This window comes from Rhinopithecus bieti, unplaced genomic scaffold, assembly GCF_001698545.2.
Source record: "Rhinopithecus bieti isolate Rb0 unplaced genomic scaffold, ASM169854v2 scaffold_36448, whole genome shotgun sequence".
NCBI classification, from domain to species: domain Eukaryota; kingdom Metazoa; phylum Chordata; class Mammalia; order Primates; family Cercopithecidae; genus Rhinopithecus; species Rhinopithecus bieti.
The window spans coordinates 30,946-45,037 of record NW_016815304.1 but is presented as its reverse complement, the minus strand read 5'-3'; the positions used below and the strand labels follow the sequence as shown (position 1 = coordinate 45,037).

Sequence of the window (14,092 nt, the reverse complement as noted above, 5' to 3'; positions counted from 1 at the left end):
GTCGCAAAAAAAAAAAGAAAAAAAAAAAAAAAAAAAAAAAATAATAATATTGGGATACCCTTGGCTGAATGAATGTATGTTGTTATTTTAGCAGACTTTAATAGGTATTTCCAAACTAGTTGTTCAGAGGCAATAGGATTTCATGGTCTGGTTAGCAGAGGCACCTCCAGGTCTGCAGACTTCTGCTGAGCTCTTTGTCAGGACTTGTCCAGGCTGTACTGAGCCCATGGCAAAGTGTGACTGATGAGCCACAGGAATCAGTTGCAATGTTTCAGAAGCTGTGAACATATCCAGGCCAGGTCATGGGGAGGCCAAGGGGCACAGGGGGAGTGAAATGGAATAGTAGCATCTGGCCTCATGGTGGTTCATAGGCACACACCTTTTGCTGTTCCTTGAAGTCAAGAGAATCTGGGTGTGAATCAGGGCTCCACCAGGAGCAGATGGCATGACTTCTAAATAGAGAAGGGAAGCAGAGGTCGAGGGGGTGTCTGCTGGCGAGATCTGCGCCAGCAGCATGGGCAGCACTTGGTGGGATGTGAGCTAACAGCTCTTGTCACCAAACATGGGACTAGCTGAGCTGTGCGGCTGCACTTGCCTTTCTTTCCCATCCCTGAAACTTTTCTCTGTGAATGCTCTTCGGCAGGGGCCCCAGGGACCGCCTGGACTCCCCGGACCTCCTGGACATGTCGGAGCTCCTGTAAGTGAAGGCATTTTTAAGGGCAGGGGTTCTACCCCTTCTTCAGGAATCAAAGACCAGGTTCTAGCAAGTTCCTCCACCTGCATCTAGACAATAATGCTGTTTAGCCTTACTGACGCCAATGAAGTGTTGGTATCTCTTTTCTTAGATCAGAAATTATTAGATGTTACAGTACATAAGAATCACCCAGAGAACAGGTTTAAATGAATATTATTGGGACCCCTTTCTCCCATTAAGAAGCAGGGTAGATCCCAGGAATCTGCATTTTTAACTAGCACCAAGGATTTTTGACACTTGATCTAAAGAATTCATTTTCCCCAGCCTGTCCAGTACTGTACTCTTGGAAGAAGAATGGAGTCTACTGAATTCTTAGCCCCTGGAACAGTGCCAGACACAATATGTGTTCAGTAGGTCCAGAGAATAAAGAGGTGAACAAACAGATATGGTGCACAAGGAGCAAAGTAGCTTCTCCAACATCTAACACTATTCTTGATTCTCTATAAAGACACATGCTCACCTATGTTTATTGTAGCGCTATTTACAATAGCCAAGACTTGGAACCAACCCAAATGCACTTCAGTGATAGACTGGATAAATAAAATGTAGGACATAGACACCATGGAATACTATGCAGCCATAAAAAAGGATGAGTCCATGTCCTTTGTAGGGACATGGATGAAGCTGGAAACCATCATCCTCAGCAAACTAACACAGGAACAGAAAACCAAACACTGTATGTTCTTACTCATACATGGGAGTTGAACAATGAAAACACATGGACACAGGGAGAGGAACATCACACACCAGGGCCTGTCGGACATTGGTGGGCAAGGGGAGGGAGAGCATTAGGACAAATACCTAATGCATGCAGGTCTTAAAACATAGAAAAATGAAAATGTCATTTTCAAACAAAGCAGCTTCAGTTGCCAGGGAGACATTGAAGACCTCTGATCTCTGTGTATGTGACCAAAATATTTAGGTGGAATTAAAACAGCAAGGATGTCCAATCACCCTGTAGGTCTGGATGGCCCTGCAGATGCTCTACTCTTTAGGACAGCATCTTGTGGCCTTGGCCCTGTACTCTCTCTAGGTCAAAGATGTGTGTGTCATTCCTGATATCAACAAGGAGGCCTGGGTGGCACCTGCTATCTCTACCATCTTTTCCATAGAATGCCCCAGGGTCTCTTCTCCAAGAAAGGAGAGAAAAGGGAGTGGAGCCCACAGGGAGCTCACATAGTTACATAGGATACATTCCTGCTCATCCGGCAGGTGCCTGCCCTGTGCCATTGCCTGGGCTGCAGGCTGCTGCCCAGGGAGGAGCTGTGCTTTCGTCAGCTCATGTGGGTGGCCCCAGTGCCTCACGGTGTAATCTGTGCACCTGGGAAAAGCAGGCACATGCACTGCTGAGCCTTCTGCTTCTCAGAGTAGGGCAGTAGCCTTCAGACACAACCCCTACAAGATTCCTGTGCTAAATGAGGGATTGTCACAGTCACTCACTGTGTCAGTTAGTCATTCACCAAATGTGTATTAGTGCCTACCAAGTGACAGGCTCTGTTCTAGACTCTGGGGATATCATATTGAAGGAACTGCCCTGGTGGGGCTTACATTCTACCTGGGGGAGGCAGAAAATGCAGCGTCCAGGGCTGAGTACTGTCAATAAAGTAAAGCGTGGTAAGAGGATCCAGTGACGATGGACGATGGAGTGGGGGGAAGCAGGGGGATCATGTTTTGGATCCTGCATTCAGAGAAACCCACATCCTGGCTAACATTCTCACCTAGTCTCTACACAGAGGGGCAGGGAGTCCACAGCACAAGGTCTGGGTGCTGCTCTAGACGAAGGCAGGATGAGCAGTGGGGACAGACAGTGACCTTATCCCCGAGGGAGGAGGGGTGATTGGCTTTAAGGAGCCATTCTCTGATTCAACATTGGGACCCTTCCTGGGAGCCATGGTCATGCGGCATCATAGGCATAGTGTGGTGGGGTGAACTGACTTTGAAGCCACATTTCTGTCCTTGGCCACTTGAGTTCAGGAGCCAGGCTATGTCCCAATCTATGGCCATGAGGACCTGGATAGCCCAAGCCAAGGGACAAGCCCAGGAACTCACGTCATACTCTGGAAGTGGCCTGCCTCTGCTGCCCAGGGCCAGACCACACAGCAGCTGCTTTGTGGCCTTAGACTACACAGGGAGACAGGGTCCTCACCATCACGATCCCTGCCACCCTGGGCTGGAAGCTGCCAGGCAATTACTCCATGGACACCCCTATGGTGAGCACAGAGAAGTCAGATTAAGATGTTTGGTCACTGCTCTTTCTTTTTCCCCCAGGGCCTCCAAGGAGAACGAGGTGAAAAGGGAACTCCAGGAGAAAAGGTATTTATAGTCTGCGCTCATTGATCAATACAGCTTTCCATAGAAGAGACGATGCATGAGACCATCTGCTCTGTGTATGCTTGTGTGTGTGCACACATTTGTGTGTGCATGCATGCACATGTGTGTACATGTATGTTTGCATGTGTGTGTGTGCATGTGGCAGGTGAGGGCTGGTGCAGTGTTACTTTCTCACCCTAAATGTAACTTGTGCCGGGAAGGTTGTGGTCTCAGTACCTGCAGGTATTGTCATCCTCTGCACCAAGGCGGAGTTTAGGGTTTCCAGACCAGACAGGTTTTAAGAGAGCCCTGGATTGGACTCCGAAGTCCCAGTTACTGCCTCATAGGACTCGTATCTTACTTGGCAAGTTACATAACTTCTCTGCTCCTCAGTTACCCTGGCTCTCAAACAAATGGGAGAATGAGTGGTGACAGGAGTGACACTGGTGACCTGCATTTAAGCCACAGTCACCAAATGTGAACTGGCCCACACTCCGGCTCTTAAATGCAGATTGCCATGCAGCCGACACATCTGAGGAGGCCTAGGTGGAGGCTCCTTGGTGACTGTTGCCAGGTAACGGTGGAAGAGACCTCCGACTGGATTCTGCCACATGTGCTGGCATCGCTGATGGTTCAAGGTTCCCCTGTGGGGTGGTGGGGGTGGCTGCCCAAGCGCGGCAACTCCCACCCAGCTCCACCTTGCCAAACCGCGGCTGCTGTTGAATTTTCAGTTTCTCTTCCCGCGCCCATTCATTGAGTTCCTTACGATCTGGAGCAATGTGTCCCAAGAGCTGGGGCTAGGCCCTCTCGCCTAACCCATGTCTGAGACGCTTTGTCGGGGTCTGCCCCATGCTATCTTCCTGCACGATGTGACTCTCTAGTTCCACAGGAACTTGTTCTTCACCCTTAATTTACGTTTAAGATATTTGAAAAATAGTGAAACATAGCCTGTGATCCTGCCATCCTGACACAACTACAGTGGGCACGTAGGCATATTTCCCGTGGAAATCCTTTTTTTTTTTTTGAGACGGAGTGTCGTTCTGTCGCCCAGGCTGGAGTGCTGTGGTGCGATCTCGGCTCACTGCAAGCTCCGCCTCCTGAGTTCACGCCATTCTCCTGCCTCAGCCTCTGGAGTAGCTGGGACTACAGGCTCCCGCCACCACGCCAGGCTAATTTTTTGTATCTTTAGTAGAGACGGAGTTTCATCGTGTTAGTTAGGATGGTCTCGATCTCCTGACCTCGTGATCCGCCCGCCTCGGCCTCCCAAAGTGCTAGGATTACAGGCGTGAGCCACCGCGCCCGGCCTCCTGTGGGAATTCTTACGCATGGGGAGTGTCCCTCCGCGGCCACATCATCCTGTATTCCATGCTGCCTCCTGTTTGCTGTTCCAACATGCAGTGTTTTCTCCATGCTGCTGTAGAGTTTTTAGAGCTTGTTTTAAATGACTGCACAGCATTCTATTACGTTGAATAAACCATAATTCAGGTACCCATTCCCCTGGTATTGATCATTTACAATTGTTTCCAGTTTTTCACTTTCAAAAAGAATGCTGCCAGGCGCGGTGGCTCATGCCTGTAATTCCAGCACTTTGGGAGGCCCAGGCAGGCAGATTATGAGGTCAGGAGATTGAGACCACCCTGGCTTAACACGGTGAAACCCTGTCTCTACTGAAAATAACAAAAATTAGCTGAGCTTGGTGGTGGGCACCTGTAGTCCCAGCTACTCAGGAGACTGAAGCAGGAGAATCGCTTGAACCCGGGAGGCGGAGGTTGCAGTGAGCCGAGATTGTGCCACTGCACTCCAGCCTGGGGGACAGAGCAAGACTCTGTCTCAAAAAAAAAAAAAAAAAAAAAAAAAAAAAAAGCTTTGGTGGGCATTTTAAAGCTTACAGCTTTGTTTATTTGTTTTCCAATTTATGATTATTTCCTTAGGCTGCTTTCCCAGAAGTGAAATTACTGGTCAAAGCCAATGAACCTGTCTGTGTCTCGCTCACATTGCTTTCCAAAAGGTCCTTTTTCATTCAGGGAGGCAGGGACTGGCCTCGTTCCCCAACGCAGGCTCCCAAACATGATTTTTGTTTGTTTGTATATTAAATTTTAATCATTTTTAACTTTAATAAGCAAAACCTTTACCCTTACTGCTTTTGAGAGCTTTCACATGTTTCCATAGATTTGTTTGCTGGTCAGCTCTCTCTGTGGCTGTTCCCCTGTTGGGATCCGGCCACTGCACTCCAGCCTGGGCGACAGAGCGAGACTCTGTCTCAAAAAAAAAAAAAAAAAAAAATCAGGGAAGCCAAACAAGGGGTGACTGTGTGGAATGGACTTAGGGTAGGGGAAAGAAAGACAAAAAAATCATTTGGAAGGGACCAGCAACAGGGCCCTTTCTGGTCAGGTCATAGCTCTACCTACTGCAGGAGGCTCCTTTGGGGTAAACTCAGGAAGGGAGGACCACCCGCTGGTGAGGTGCAGGGAGTAACCTCAGCCATGCCCCCATCAGCCTCTGAGTCCCTGCAGCCTGCACCAGCTGACACGGCCATGGCTGGAGCAACCCTGCACTGTGATCCTGGAGCCTGCATTTGAATTCCAGCTCGGGACTCTGCGAGCAGTGTGACCTGTGCAGCATTATTTAACCTCCAAGTCCCAGGTTTCTTCACTGCAGAGTAATTTTATCTACTTCGTAAGGATATGATGAGGATTCCGTGAGTTAATATTTACAAAAGGCTTAGAAAGGTTCTGGGCAGCATGTGCTTTATATATGTTGTTTGAGGACAGAGAAAAAGGAAAGCAGACACCGAGAAGCGGTGAGGATGAGCCCGCAGCTCTGAAGGTCAGCTTTGCGCTGGCTCCGACTCCCTTGCTGATGTGCAGGTGACTCACAGAAGAGCTGGCTCCGCTCTGTGCCTCTGTTTCCCCACCTGTCCAAGGAAGAGCCTGAGTTGCGTGATGCCGAACGCCCCTTTTCAGCTCTCCTGTTGGTGGGTGCTTACAGTTTATTTTCTCAGAAACCTCTCTGATTTCTTACATCAGCAAGTAGGTTTCCATCTTGCCTTGGAAAAAGCCCTTCCAGCTGCCTGGTTTTGCCCAGCATGGGGTGGGACAGTGTCTCAGCCCTGCCTTAATAGAGACAGCCACCATCGTCCAGCACTGAGGCCACCTCTAACAGAACCCAGGGCAGGGCGTTCTCTGTAAAGCGGGGAGACAGCACTTCAATTGGGGGTTTCCCAGATCATGTCTCTGCTGGCACAGTGTGGCGATTGAAGGCTTTGGAGGCATGAGGAGGTCCAGGTGGCAGAGCCCAAGTGGGCTGTCCAGGAAATTGTAAGGTGAATCCAGCCAGGCACAGAGAGGAGTCTACTCATGAAAAGGGCCAAGCACTGGGCATTGAGGGTCCTGTTTCCATCTAGAAAACCGTGTCCCCCAGACAATGTTGGGTGACTGTAAACATTCCAGTCCTGAGGCTCCCCAGGTGTCCTGCCCTGGCTCAGAGCAAAGGGGGGGGGGGGCCTCAAAATGGGAAGAGCACCAGCCTTGGAATCAGAGCAACTAGGCTGTCCCCCTGGCTGGGCCTCCACCAGTGCAGGTACCTTAGATAAGCTTTGGACCTTGCTGGCCTCCATGTCCGTATTTGACATTTAGGGGTGGATGGTGATGCCTCTCCCAGTTAGTGGCTCTAAGGATCTGATGAGTTATGAGAGCAAGCGCAGGGCTTCACACCTGGTAGAAGCTCCCTAAGCAATTAACAAAAGGGACTTGGTGTTTTGAAGGGACTGAAGCTGCAATCCACCCCGCAGACATGGGCACCTCTGTCTTTTCCATTTGGGCTCCCAACTCAGCCTTATAAAAAGTCATCAATAAGTCTCACCCCCAATTTGTGTTGCTCTTGAGGGGTTGGCAGTGTCATGCACTAGGTGTGACTGTGATAAGTATTTGCTGGGTACCCACTGTGTGCTGGGTGCCTAGAGATGCCCACATTCATCTTCACACAGTTGCCTTTATGGAGCAGCCAAGTCCATGGGTAGCTCCAGGACTCATCCCGAGGTACCTCAGGATGTGCTGCTCCTAGAACAGGGTGGTGGTGGAGTTCCCACTGGGAGGACAAGGCAGCCCTTTGGGTGGAAGTCCCTGGGAATGGCCATCATTAGCTTGGAGGTGTCTGGGTGGGGGCAGCCAAGGTGGCTCTCAGCTCCTAAGATGCCATATTTCCGCTTCCCAAGGAGACCACAGGGCGAGGGCATGGATTCCTTTGTTGGGTGAGCACAGGAACATAATTGGGTGGGTGGGAGCTGCCTGAAGACTTCTGTGTTTCAATCATCTTCCTCTCCTGAGGCCACATCATGTCATCTGAGTACAGCAGGGAGCTCACTGTTGAACTGTTGAGTTCACGTCAGTCAGTACAGTGCCTGCATCTGTTCATGTCATGAGCATCACTGTACGCCAGGCCCTGCAGGGGGTAGAAGACACGTCAGATCCAGGCCTTGACTCTTAAACTCACTGCCTAGAGGGGAGGGTAAGATTTGCAAAGTGTAGGACAAGGAGAGCTTACATGTCAGGAGAGAGGAAGAGATGAGATGGAAACTGAATTCCAGAAGAAAGAGAAGCCGCTTCTGGAGGGGGCTGGAGAGACAGGAGATAGAAGTCTTCATGGGGAGGTAGCATCTGAGTTGTGTGGTAATGGCTTCCTCTTTTTTTTTAACTTGAGACGGAGTCTCACTCTGTTACCCGGGCTGGAGTGCAATGGCGTGATCTCAGCTCACTGAAACCTCTGCCTCCCGGGTTCAAGCAATTCTTCTCCCTCAGCCTGCAGAGTAGCTGGGACTACAGGTGCCCACCAGCAGGCCCAGCTAATTTTTTGTAGTTTTAGTAGAGACAGGGTTTCACTATGTTGGCCAGGCTGGTCTCAAACTCCTGACCTCGTGATCTACCCGCCTCAACCTCCCAAAGTGCTGGGATTACAGGCGTGAACCACAGTACCTGGGCCATAATGGCATTCTTTACCATGGGTAAAGAATGACTTGTTAAGTACCCAGAATTTCACCTATGTTATCTCACAAATTTGAACCAAAAAACAACAAATGAAGGGTACTTTACATATTCCTATTTAATGAACGAGTCCATTGTGATTGCTAGGGGTTTGAGCTCTTGTCAAATCACAGGAAAGAGCAGCACCCACATGTCTCTCCCAGAGCGCACGCCCTTCCCCCACCCTCTGCTGCCTCCAGATGTTGGTTGGCAGAGAGGAGAATGGAAGGTGGGCTTTCTAGAAAGAGGCGATCTTGTGGCCAAGCCAGGGGCGGGCTTGGACAAGAGTGTGCTTCAGTGACAGTGAACAGTGCCGTGCAACTGCTGCTGTGGCTGAGAGTGAGCAAGACAGATGCAGAGGGTCCCACGCTGCCAGGCTGAGGAGGCGGGTGCATCCTGCAGACCTTGGGAACCATGGGGGGCTGGGAAAGGAGGGATGTCCAGAAATGGATTATGGGGAGACCACTTTGACAATGGGGGAGGCAATGGATTGGATCGAGGGCGGAGGTGGAGGGCCAGGAGGCTGTGGGGAGGATTTATGCAGGGTGGACTGAGGCTCTGTCCGCATGAAGTACCGCAGGGACACCTGGGCCATCCCGCTCATCAAAAGCAAGAAAGGGCTGCAGCTGATTTCTGGGGAAAACAGTACGTTAACTCAGTTCTGGCACCCATGTTATATGAATGGTTTATTGTATGTGAGGAAGACGGAGAAGAAAGACACCACGTGTCTCCCTCCCACACTGAATGTGCCAATCAGCAGCGAGGTCTCAGAGTGGTCAGGCAGGGCAGCCAGCGGTTTTCTGCTTTCAGTGGAGTGGGAGCGCCCTCTGCTGTCAGCAACTCAGAACCGCAGGAAGTGGTCTTGGCCCAGAGAGGCTCTGTGGGCTTTGCAGCCAGGATGGTGCCCTGTGTGGAGACTTGGTTTTCTGTCGTGAAAGTGGAAACGATATCCCATACGACTGCTTGAAATGACAAATGAGGTAGTGCCTGTTTCAACACTTGGTTCTCAGAGCACAGGTCCAGTCCTCTTTCATTTGCATAAGCTTACATTTCCCTGTTGATTCCGCATATGAGAATCAGAGTAGAGTTCTCATAAAACAGCCGCCGTTTTCCTTTTGTGTTTTGTTATCTCATCCTGGTGGGGAACTGGAGCCCCAGAGAGGGGCAGCCTCTCTCCAGGTAGCAACTGGCCGTCGACAGAGTCAGGATTAGAATCCAGGTCTGGCTACTCCTCATTCAGTGCCCTCCAGGCCCTTATGTCCCCCGCACCTGTCCCTTCACTCCTCTGCTGTTCCCCTGTTGCTGGTCCCTTCCAAATGACTTTTTTGTCTTTCTTTCCCCTACCCTAAGTCCATTCCACACAGTCACCCTTTGTTTGGCTTCACTGATTTTTTTTTTCTTTGAGACGGAGTCTCGCTCTGTCACCCAGGCTGGAGTGCAATGGCCGGATCTCAGCTCACTGAAAGCTCCGCCTCCTGGGTTTACGCCATTCTCCTGCCTCAGCCTCCCCAGTAGCTGGGACTACAGGCGCCCGCCACCTCACCCGGCTAGTTTTTTGTATTTTTTTAGTAGAGACGGGGTTTCACCGTGTTATTGGCTTCACTGATTTTTAATGCACACCTTCGACGTGCCAGGCAGTGTTGTCAGCATGTCACGTAGATGAGCTCATATGGTCATCACAGCAGCTTTACTAGGTAAATATTAATCTTATGCTGTTTATTTGTAGAAACTGAGTGACGGAGCTGCTAAGGAACTGGTCCAAGGTCACACAACTGGAGTGTGGGAGAGCCAGGGTTTGGGTCTGAGTTGTGCGGTTAGCCACCACCCACGCCCCCTCCCCCTGGGAGCCCAGGATCTCACTCTCAGTCTGCAGGAGCGGAAGCCTTCACTTAGCTGCGTTTGTGTAGCCAGTGTAGTGCTAGCAAAGCCAGCAAACCCATGCAACAGCAGAAAGTCTGAGTGGAGGGCCTTCAGGGAAAATGGGTGCCCCAGTATGGCCTCAGGATGGGCCCACTCTATAGCATGGTTCCACTGCCTGTCCCAGATGCTGTGGTGGGCATTTCAGCTTGAGACCGCACTCTGAGTGCCACGTCTTCTGTCTCCCTGTCCCTGTCTGTGTGTGTCTCTCAAACTCTCTCTTCTGTCCTGTCTCTCTCGGTCTCTCTGCATCTGTCTCTGTGCTTGTCTTAACTGTCCCTCTGCTTCTCTGTCTGTGTCTCTTTATCTCTCTCCTGTCTGTCTCTGTCTTTTTCTGTCTCTCTCTCCCTCTGTCTCTTGCATCTCTTTGTCGTTGTTTTTCTGTTAACTTAGTCTCTGTCTCTCTCTGTGTCTCTGTATCTGTCTCTGTCTCTCTCTGTCTTCCTCTGTCCCTCCCCGCCCCACTCTTCTTTTTCTCACTTATTTCTTTCCCCCATGTATCCGCTCTCATTCCTCTTGCCCCTGCTAATGACCACCCATCCATCAGGCCTGCAGCCACGTCCGCCTGGCTCCTCTGACACGTGCCGCCCAGCAGTACAGACTGCCGCCACCAGGTCCAGCCAGGCCCTCTCTGTGCACCTGCAGCTGTCCCAAGCTGCAGTCAGAGGAATTTTTGGCTCCAGACTCCACTCATCTTGGTCCACAAGTGCAAGGAAGTAAGAAACAGAGACTTGGGCAACAGGCACACTTGGCCTTGCTCTGAGGCCTGCGGGAGAGCCAGGTTCCAGGGTGATTGTCAGGTCCACGGCTAAGCCAAATATCACGCTCGGGGTTAGGGTCCAGCCCATGCTGAGGTCCGAGGGGAGTGGATGGATGAGCAGATAGCTGCAAGAACACTCAGGCCATAGGCAGGTGAAATGTGGTTCTGCTCAGCAGCTCTCCCATCAGCAGCTCACTCACACACTGTCTGCTCTGTCTCGGCTGCTTAGCCCTTTGGCTCCTCTCTGCTGAGAGGACACACAGCTGTGCAGCCGGCTCTCCCTGCCTCAGGGTCAGCAGCTTCACTCTTTCTCTCTCTGCGCACAAGCAAGCTGAGCTGTGTCCTGGCTCTCTCCTCTCTGTCTGCAAGACAGACAGCTTTGGCTCTCTCTCTTTCTCTGGGTGTGACCGCACCTGCACAGTGTCAACAGGGCAATTATACCTTTTACAGACAAGAGTGGCCTAGGGCCAAGGGATGGCCTTCCCCTGTTGTGGCTCCATAGCTGTGTTTCCATTATACATGGAATTGTGCGCCTGCATTCCAAACTCACTGAATCACTCAGGCCCAGATGTCTGCCCCAGCCTATTCCTTGACCAAAGCACAGCCATGTTCTTTACAGTGATCTTCAGTAGGGTGGCCTGTTGCAAGGAAGCATGCCCAGGACTGGAAGTCAGGGGACCTCGATTTGAGTCCTGGTGCCACCACTAAGTTTCTATGTACCCTTGGACAAGGTGCACCGTAGGGCTCCCAGTTTCCTCATCTAAGGTAGTGGGTGAGAGTCCGTGGGCTCGGAGACCCTTGTCCACTCACCAGCCCAGGCCCCACAGCGGGAACCCTGCCTGCTCCTCCAGGGACTCTGCTCTGACCCTCCCGCTCCAAGGCAGTAGAAAGAAACCACGGAGGAAAGGACGGGGGGCCCGTTCTGGCACCAGTGCCAGCACACCCAGCTGGGGTGAAGTGGCTTCGCCTCCTCGGGCCTCAGTTTCCTCATCTCTTGTTGGTGCTTGGGCCTGCCAGCCTCACAGAGTTTGAAGGAGATGATATAATGACAGATGTGGAATCACTTGGCAGAGACGAAACCCAGGCAGCTCCTCTCACCATTCGCCCGAAGTGTCATGTGATGGAAAGACTTTTATTTTATTATTTTATTTTGTTTTGAGACAGAGTCTCACTGTTGCGCAGGCTGGAGAGCAGTGGCATGATCTCGGCTCACTGCAGCCTCTGCTTCTCAGGTTTAAGCGATTCTTCTGCCTCCTGAGTAGCAGGCACTACAGGTTAATTTTTTTGTATTTTTTAGTAGAGATGAGGTTTCACCATGTTAGCCAGGCTGGTCTTGAACTCCTGACCTCAGGTGATTTGCCTGCCTCGGCCTCCCAAAGTGCTGGGATTATAGGCATGAGCCACCGGGAAAGCCTTTTTGGAAGATTAGTGTATAATTGTGATTGAAAATACATGTGTATATCAATGTTCTGGAATTTTAAGATAATTTCTGAAAGATAGAAAACATGTAGGATTAAGTTTATGTAGATGCGAGGCCAGGGGCCTGCAAGGTGAACTGCAGAGCCCAGAGAGGGTCAGGACCACCCCCAAGTGGACATCAGTGGGTATGGGGAATGGGGGGCCCTGGGGCAGGCGTCAGTGACTCACTGGTTTCCTGCGCTTGGAGACACAGAGTCAGGCAGCCCCTGCCCCATTCCCTGCCTGTCCTGGGCAGTAGGAAGCCTCAGTATTTGTTTCCAGATGAAGGAAGAGACCTTCAGGTAGTCAGCAAGCCCTGGGAGGGATAGGAGCAGCCACACAAGGAAGAAAACCTTCCTCTGCATGTCACCCGCGGGAGGTTCCACCTGCCCTGCCGTCCCCAGAGTGGCAGTGAATAGAACCAGTGTCCACCAGTGGGCGGCCACCCATGGCGAGCACAGCAACCACGAGCAGAAAACCAGGAATCTGCAACCCCTGAAAGAAAAACAGCATCCTGAAAGAGGAACCAACCGTAAACGGAAAAAGAAGCAAAGAAATCACCACTTGGGAAATGAGGTTACAAAGAAATAGAAGGAGAGTTCAACAGAATTTGTATGTATAATCTTCCAGTCATTCAGTAAATGTCAGCGGGGCTCACACTGAGGCTCCGGGAACGCAAGAACGAAAAGAGTGAACGCACCTCCTGTCCTCGTGTGAGTGGGGAGGCGCGTGTGCACGGATAATAGATGCAAATTGAATTAAGGGAGATGAGAGAGAAGAAAATGAGACTATGCTGCAGCCGGAGAGAGCCTCTCATTTAGATTAAAAGGTCAGGAGGGGACACCGAATCTGAGTCCCGAAGGGTACAGAGGAGGCAGTGGAGGGAACAGGAGGCAGGGAAGGCAGAAGCGGGAACAAAGTAGCCGTGTCTGAGAAGCCTGAAGAAGGAAGTCGTGGCTGCTGGGGTGTGGGTGGGAGACCGTTCAGACATGTCTGAACCCACTGTTCTGAGTGTCTGCCCAACTGAGCTCTTGCAGCCCACCTGGAAGAAGGACCCCAGCTGGGAACACCAGGCTTGAGTTAGCCCAGGACTTGAACACACCAGCACCTGGGAGTTGGCTCAAGAAAATCAGGGCACAGCTCGGGCAAGACTCCAGCACTTACTCACTACCCATCCTCGCCTATCCTCGCCTGTCCTCACCTGTCCTCACCTGTCCTCAGCAGGAGTGTTCTCTCAGGGGACTTGGTCATAGGGTTCTTTTTTTTTTTTTTTTTGAGAGAGTCTCATTCTGTCACCCAGGCTGGAGAGCAGTGGCACAATCTTGACTCACTGCAGCCTCTGTCTCCCAGGTACAAGTGATTCTCATGCCTCAGCCTCCCAAGTAGCTGGGATTACAGGCACGCGCCACCACACCTGGCTAATTTTTGTATTTTTAGTAGAGAAGGGGTTTCACCATGTTGGCCAGGCTGGTCTATAACTCCTGATCTCAGGTGATCTGCTTGCCTCGGCCTCCCAAAGTGCTGGGATTACAGGTGTGAGCTGCTACGCCCGGCCTTTTGTTTTCTTTCTTTCTTTTTTTTTTTGAGAGTCGTAGATATCTTTTGAGGAAGGGGTTATTATCATCCCCACAGTAATCAAAACACTCTCAGAGAGGTGAAATGACTGCCCAAGATCCCACAGCTAGTAAGACAGTCAGCTCCGTCTGAATGTAAACAGATGAATGTGCAGATGGTGGCTTACCGCTAGCCAGCAGTTCGCTCTGACGTCTATGTTGAGCACTGAGGACATGGTACGTGTTCACATATGTTTACCGGACAAATGAATGATGCATAAAATATACCTGCAATTTTATGAACTGCATTACAGACCCCACT

At 50.9% G+C, this 14,092-nt stretch overlaps 1 protein-coding gene across 1 annotated transcript in view; it reads left to right on the top strand.

The window, feature by feature from the left end:
- LOC108515904 (collagen alpha-1(XXII) chain) overlaps positions 1-14,092 on the top strand; it is a 184,218-nt gene that overhangs the window by 140,214 nt on the left and 29,912 nt on the right. The window contains exons 15-16 of the mRNA XM_017853085.1: positions 644-697; positions 3,023-3,067. Of these exons, the coding sequence (XP_017708574.1) occupies positions 644-697; positions 3,023-3,067 (99 nt within the window). The remainder of the gene's footprint in view (positions 1-643; positions 698-3,022; positions 3,068-14,092) is intronic.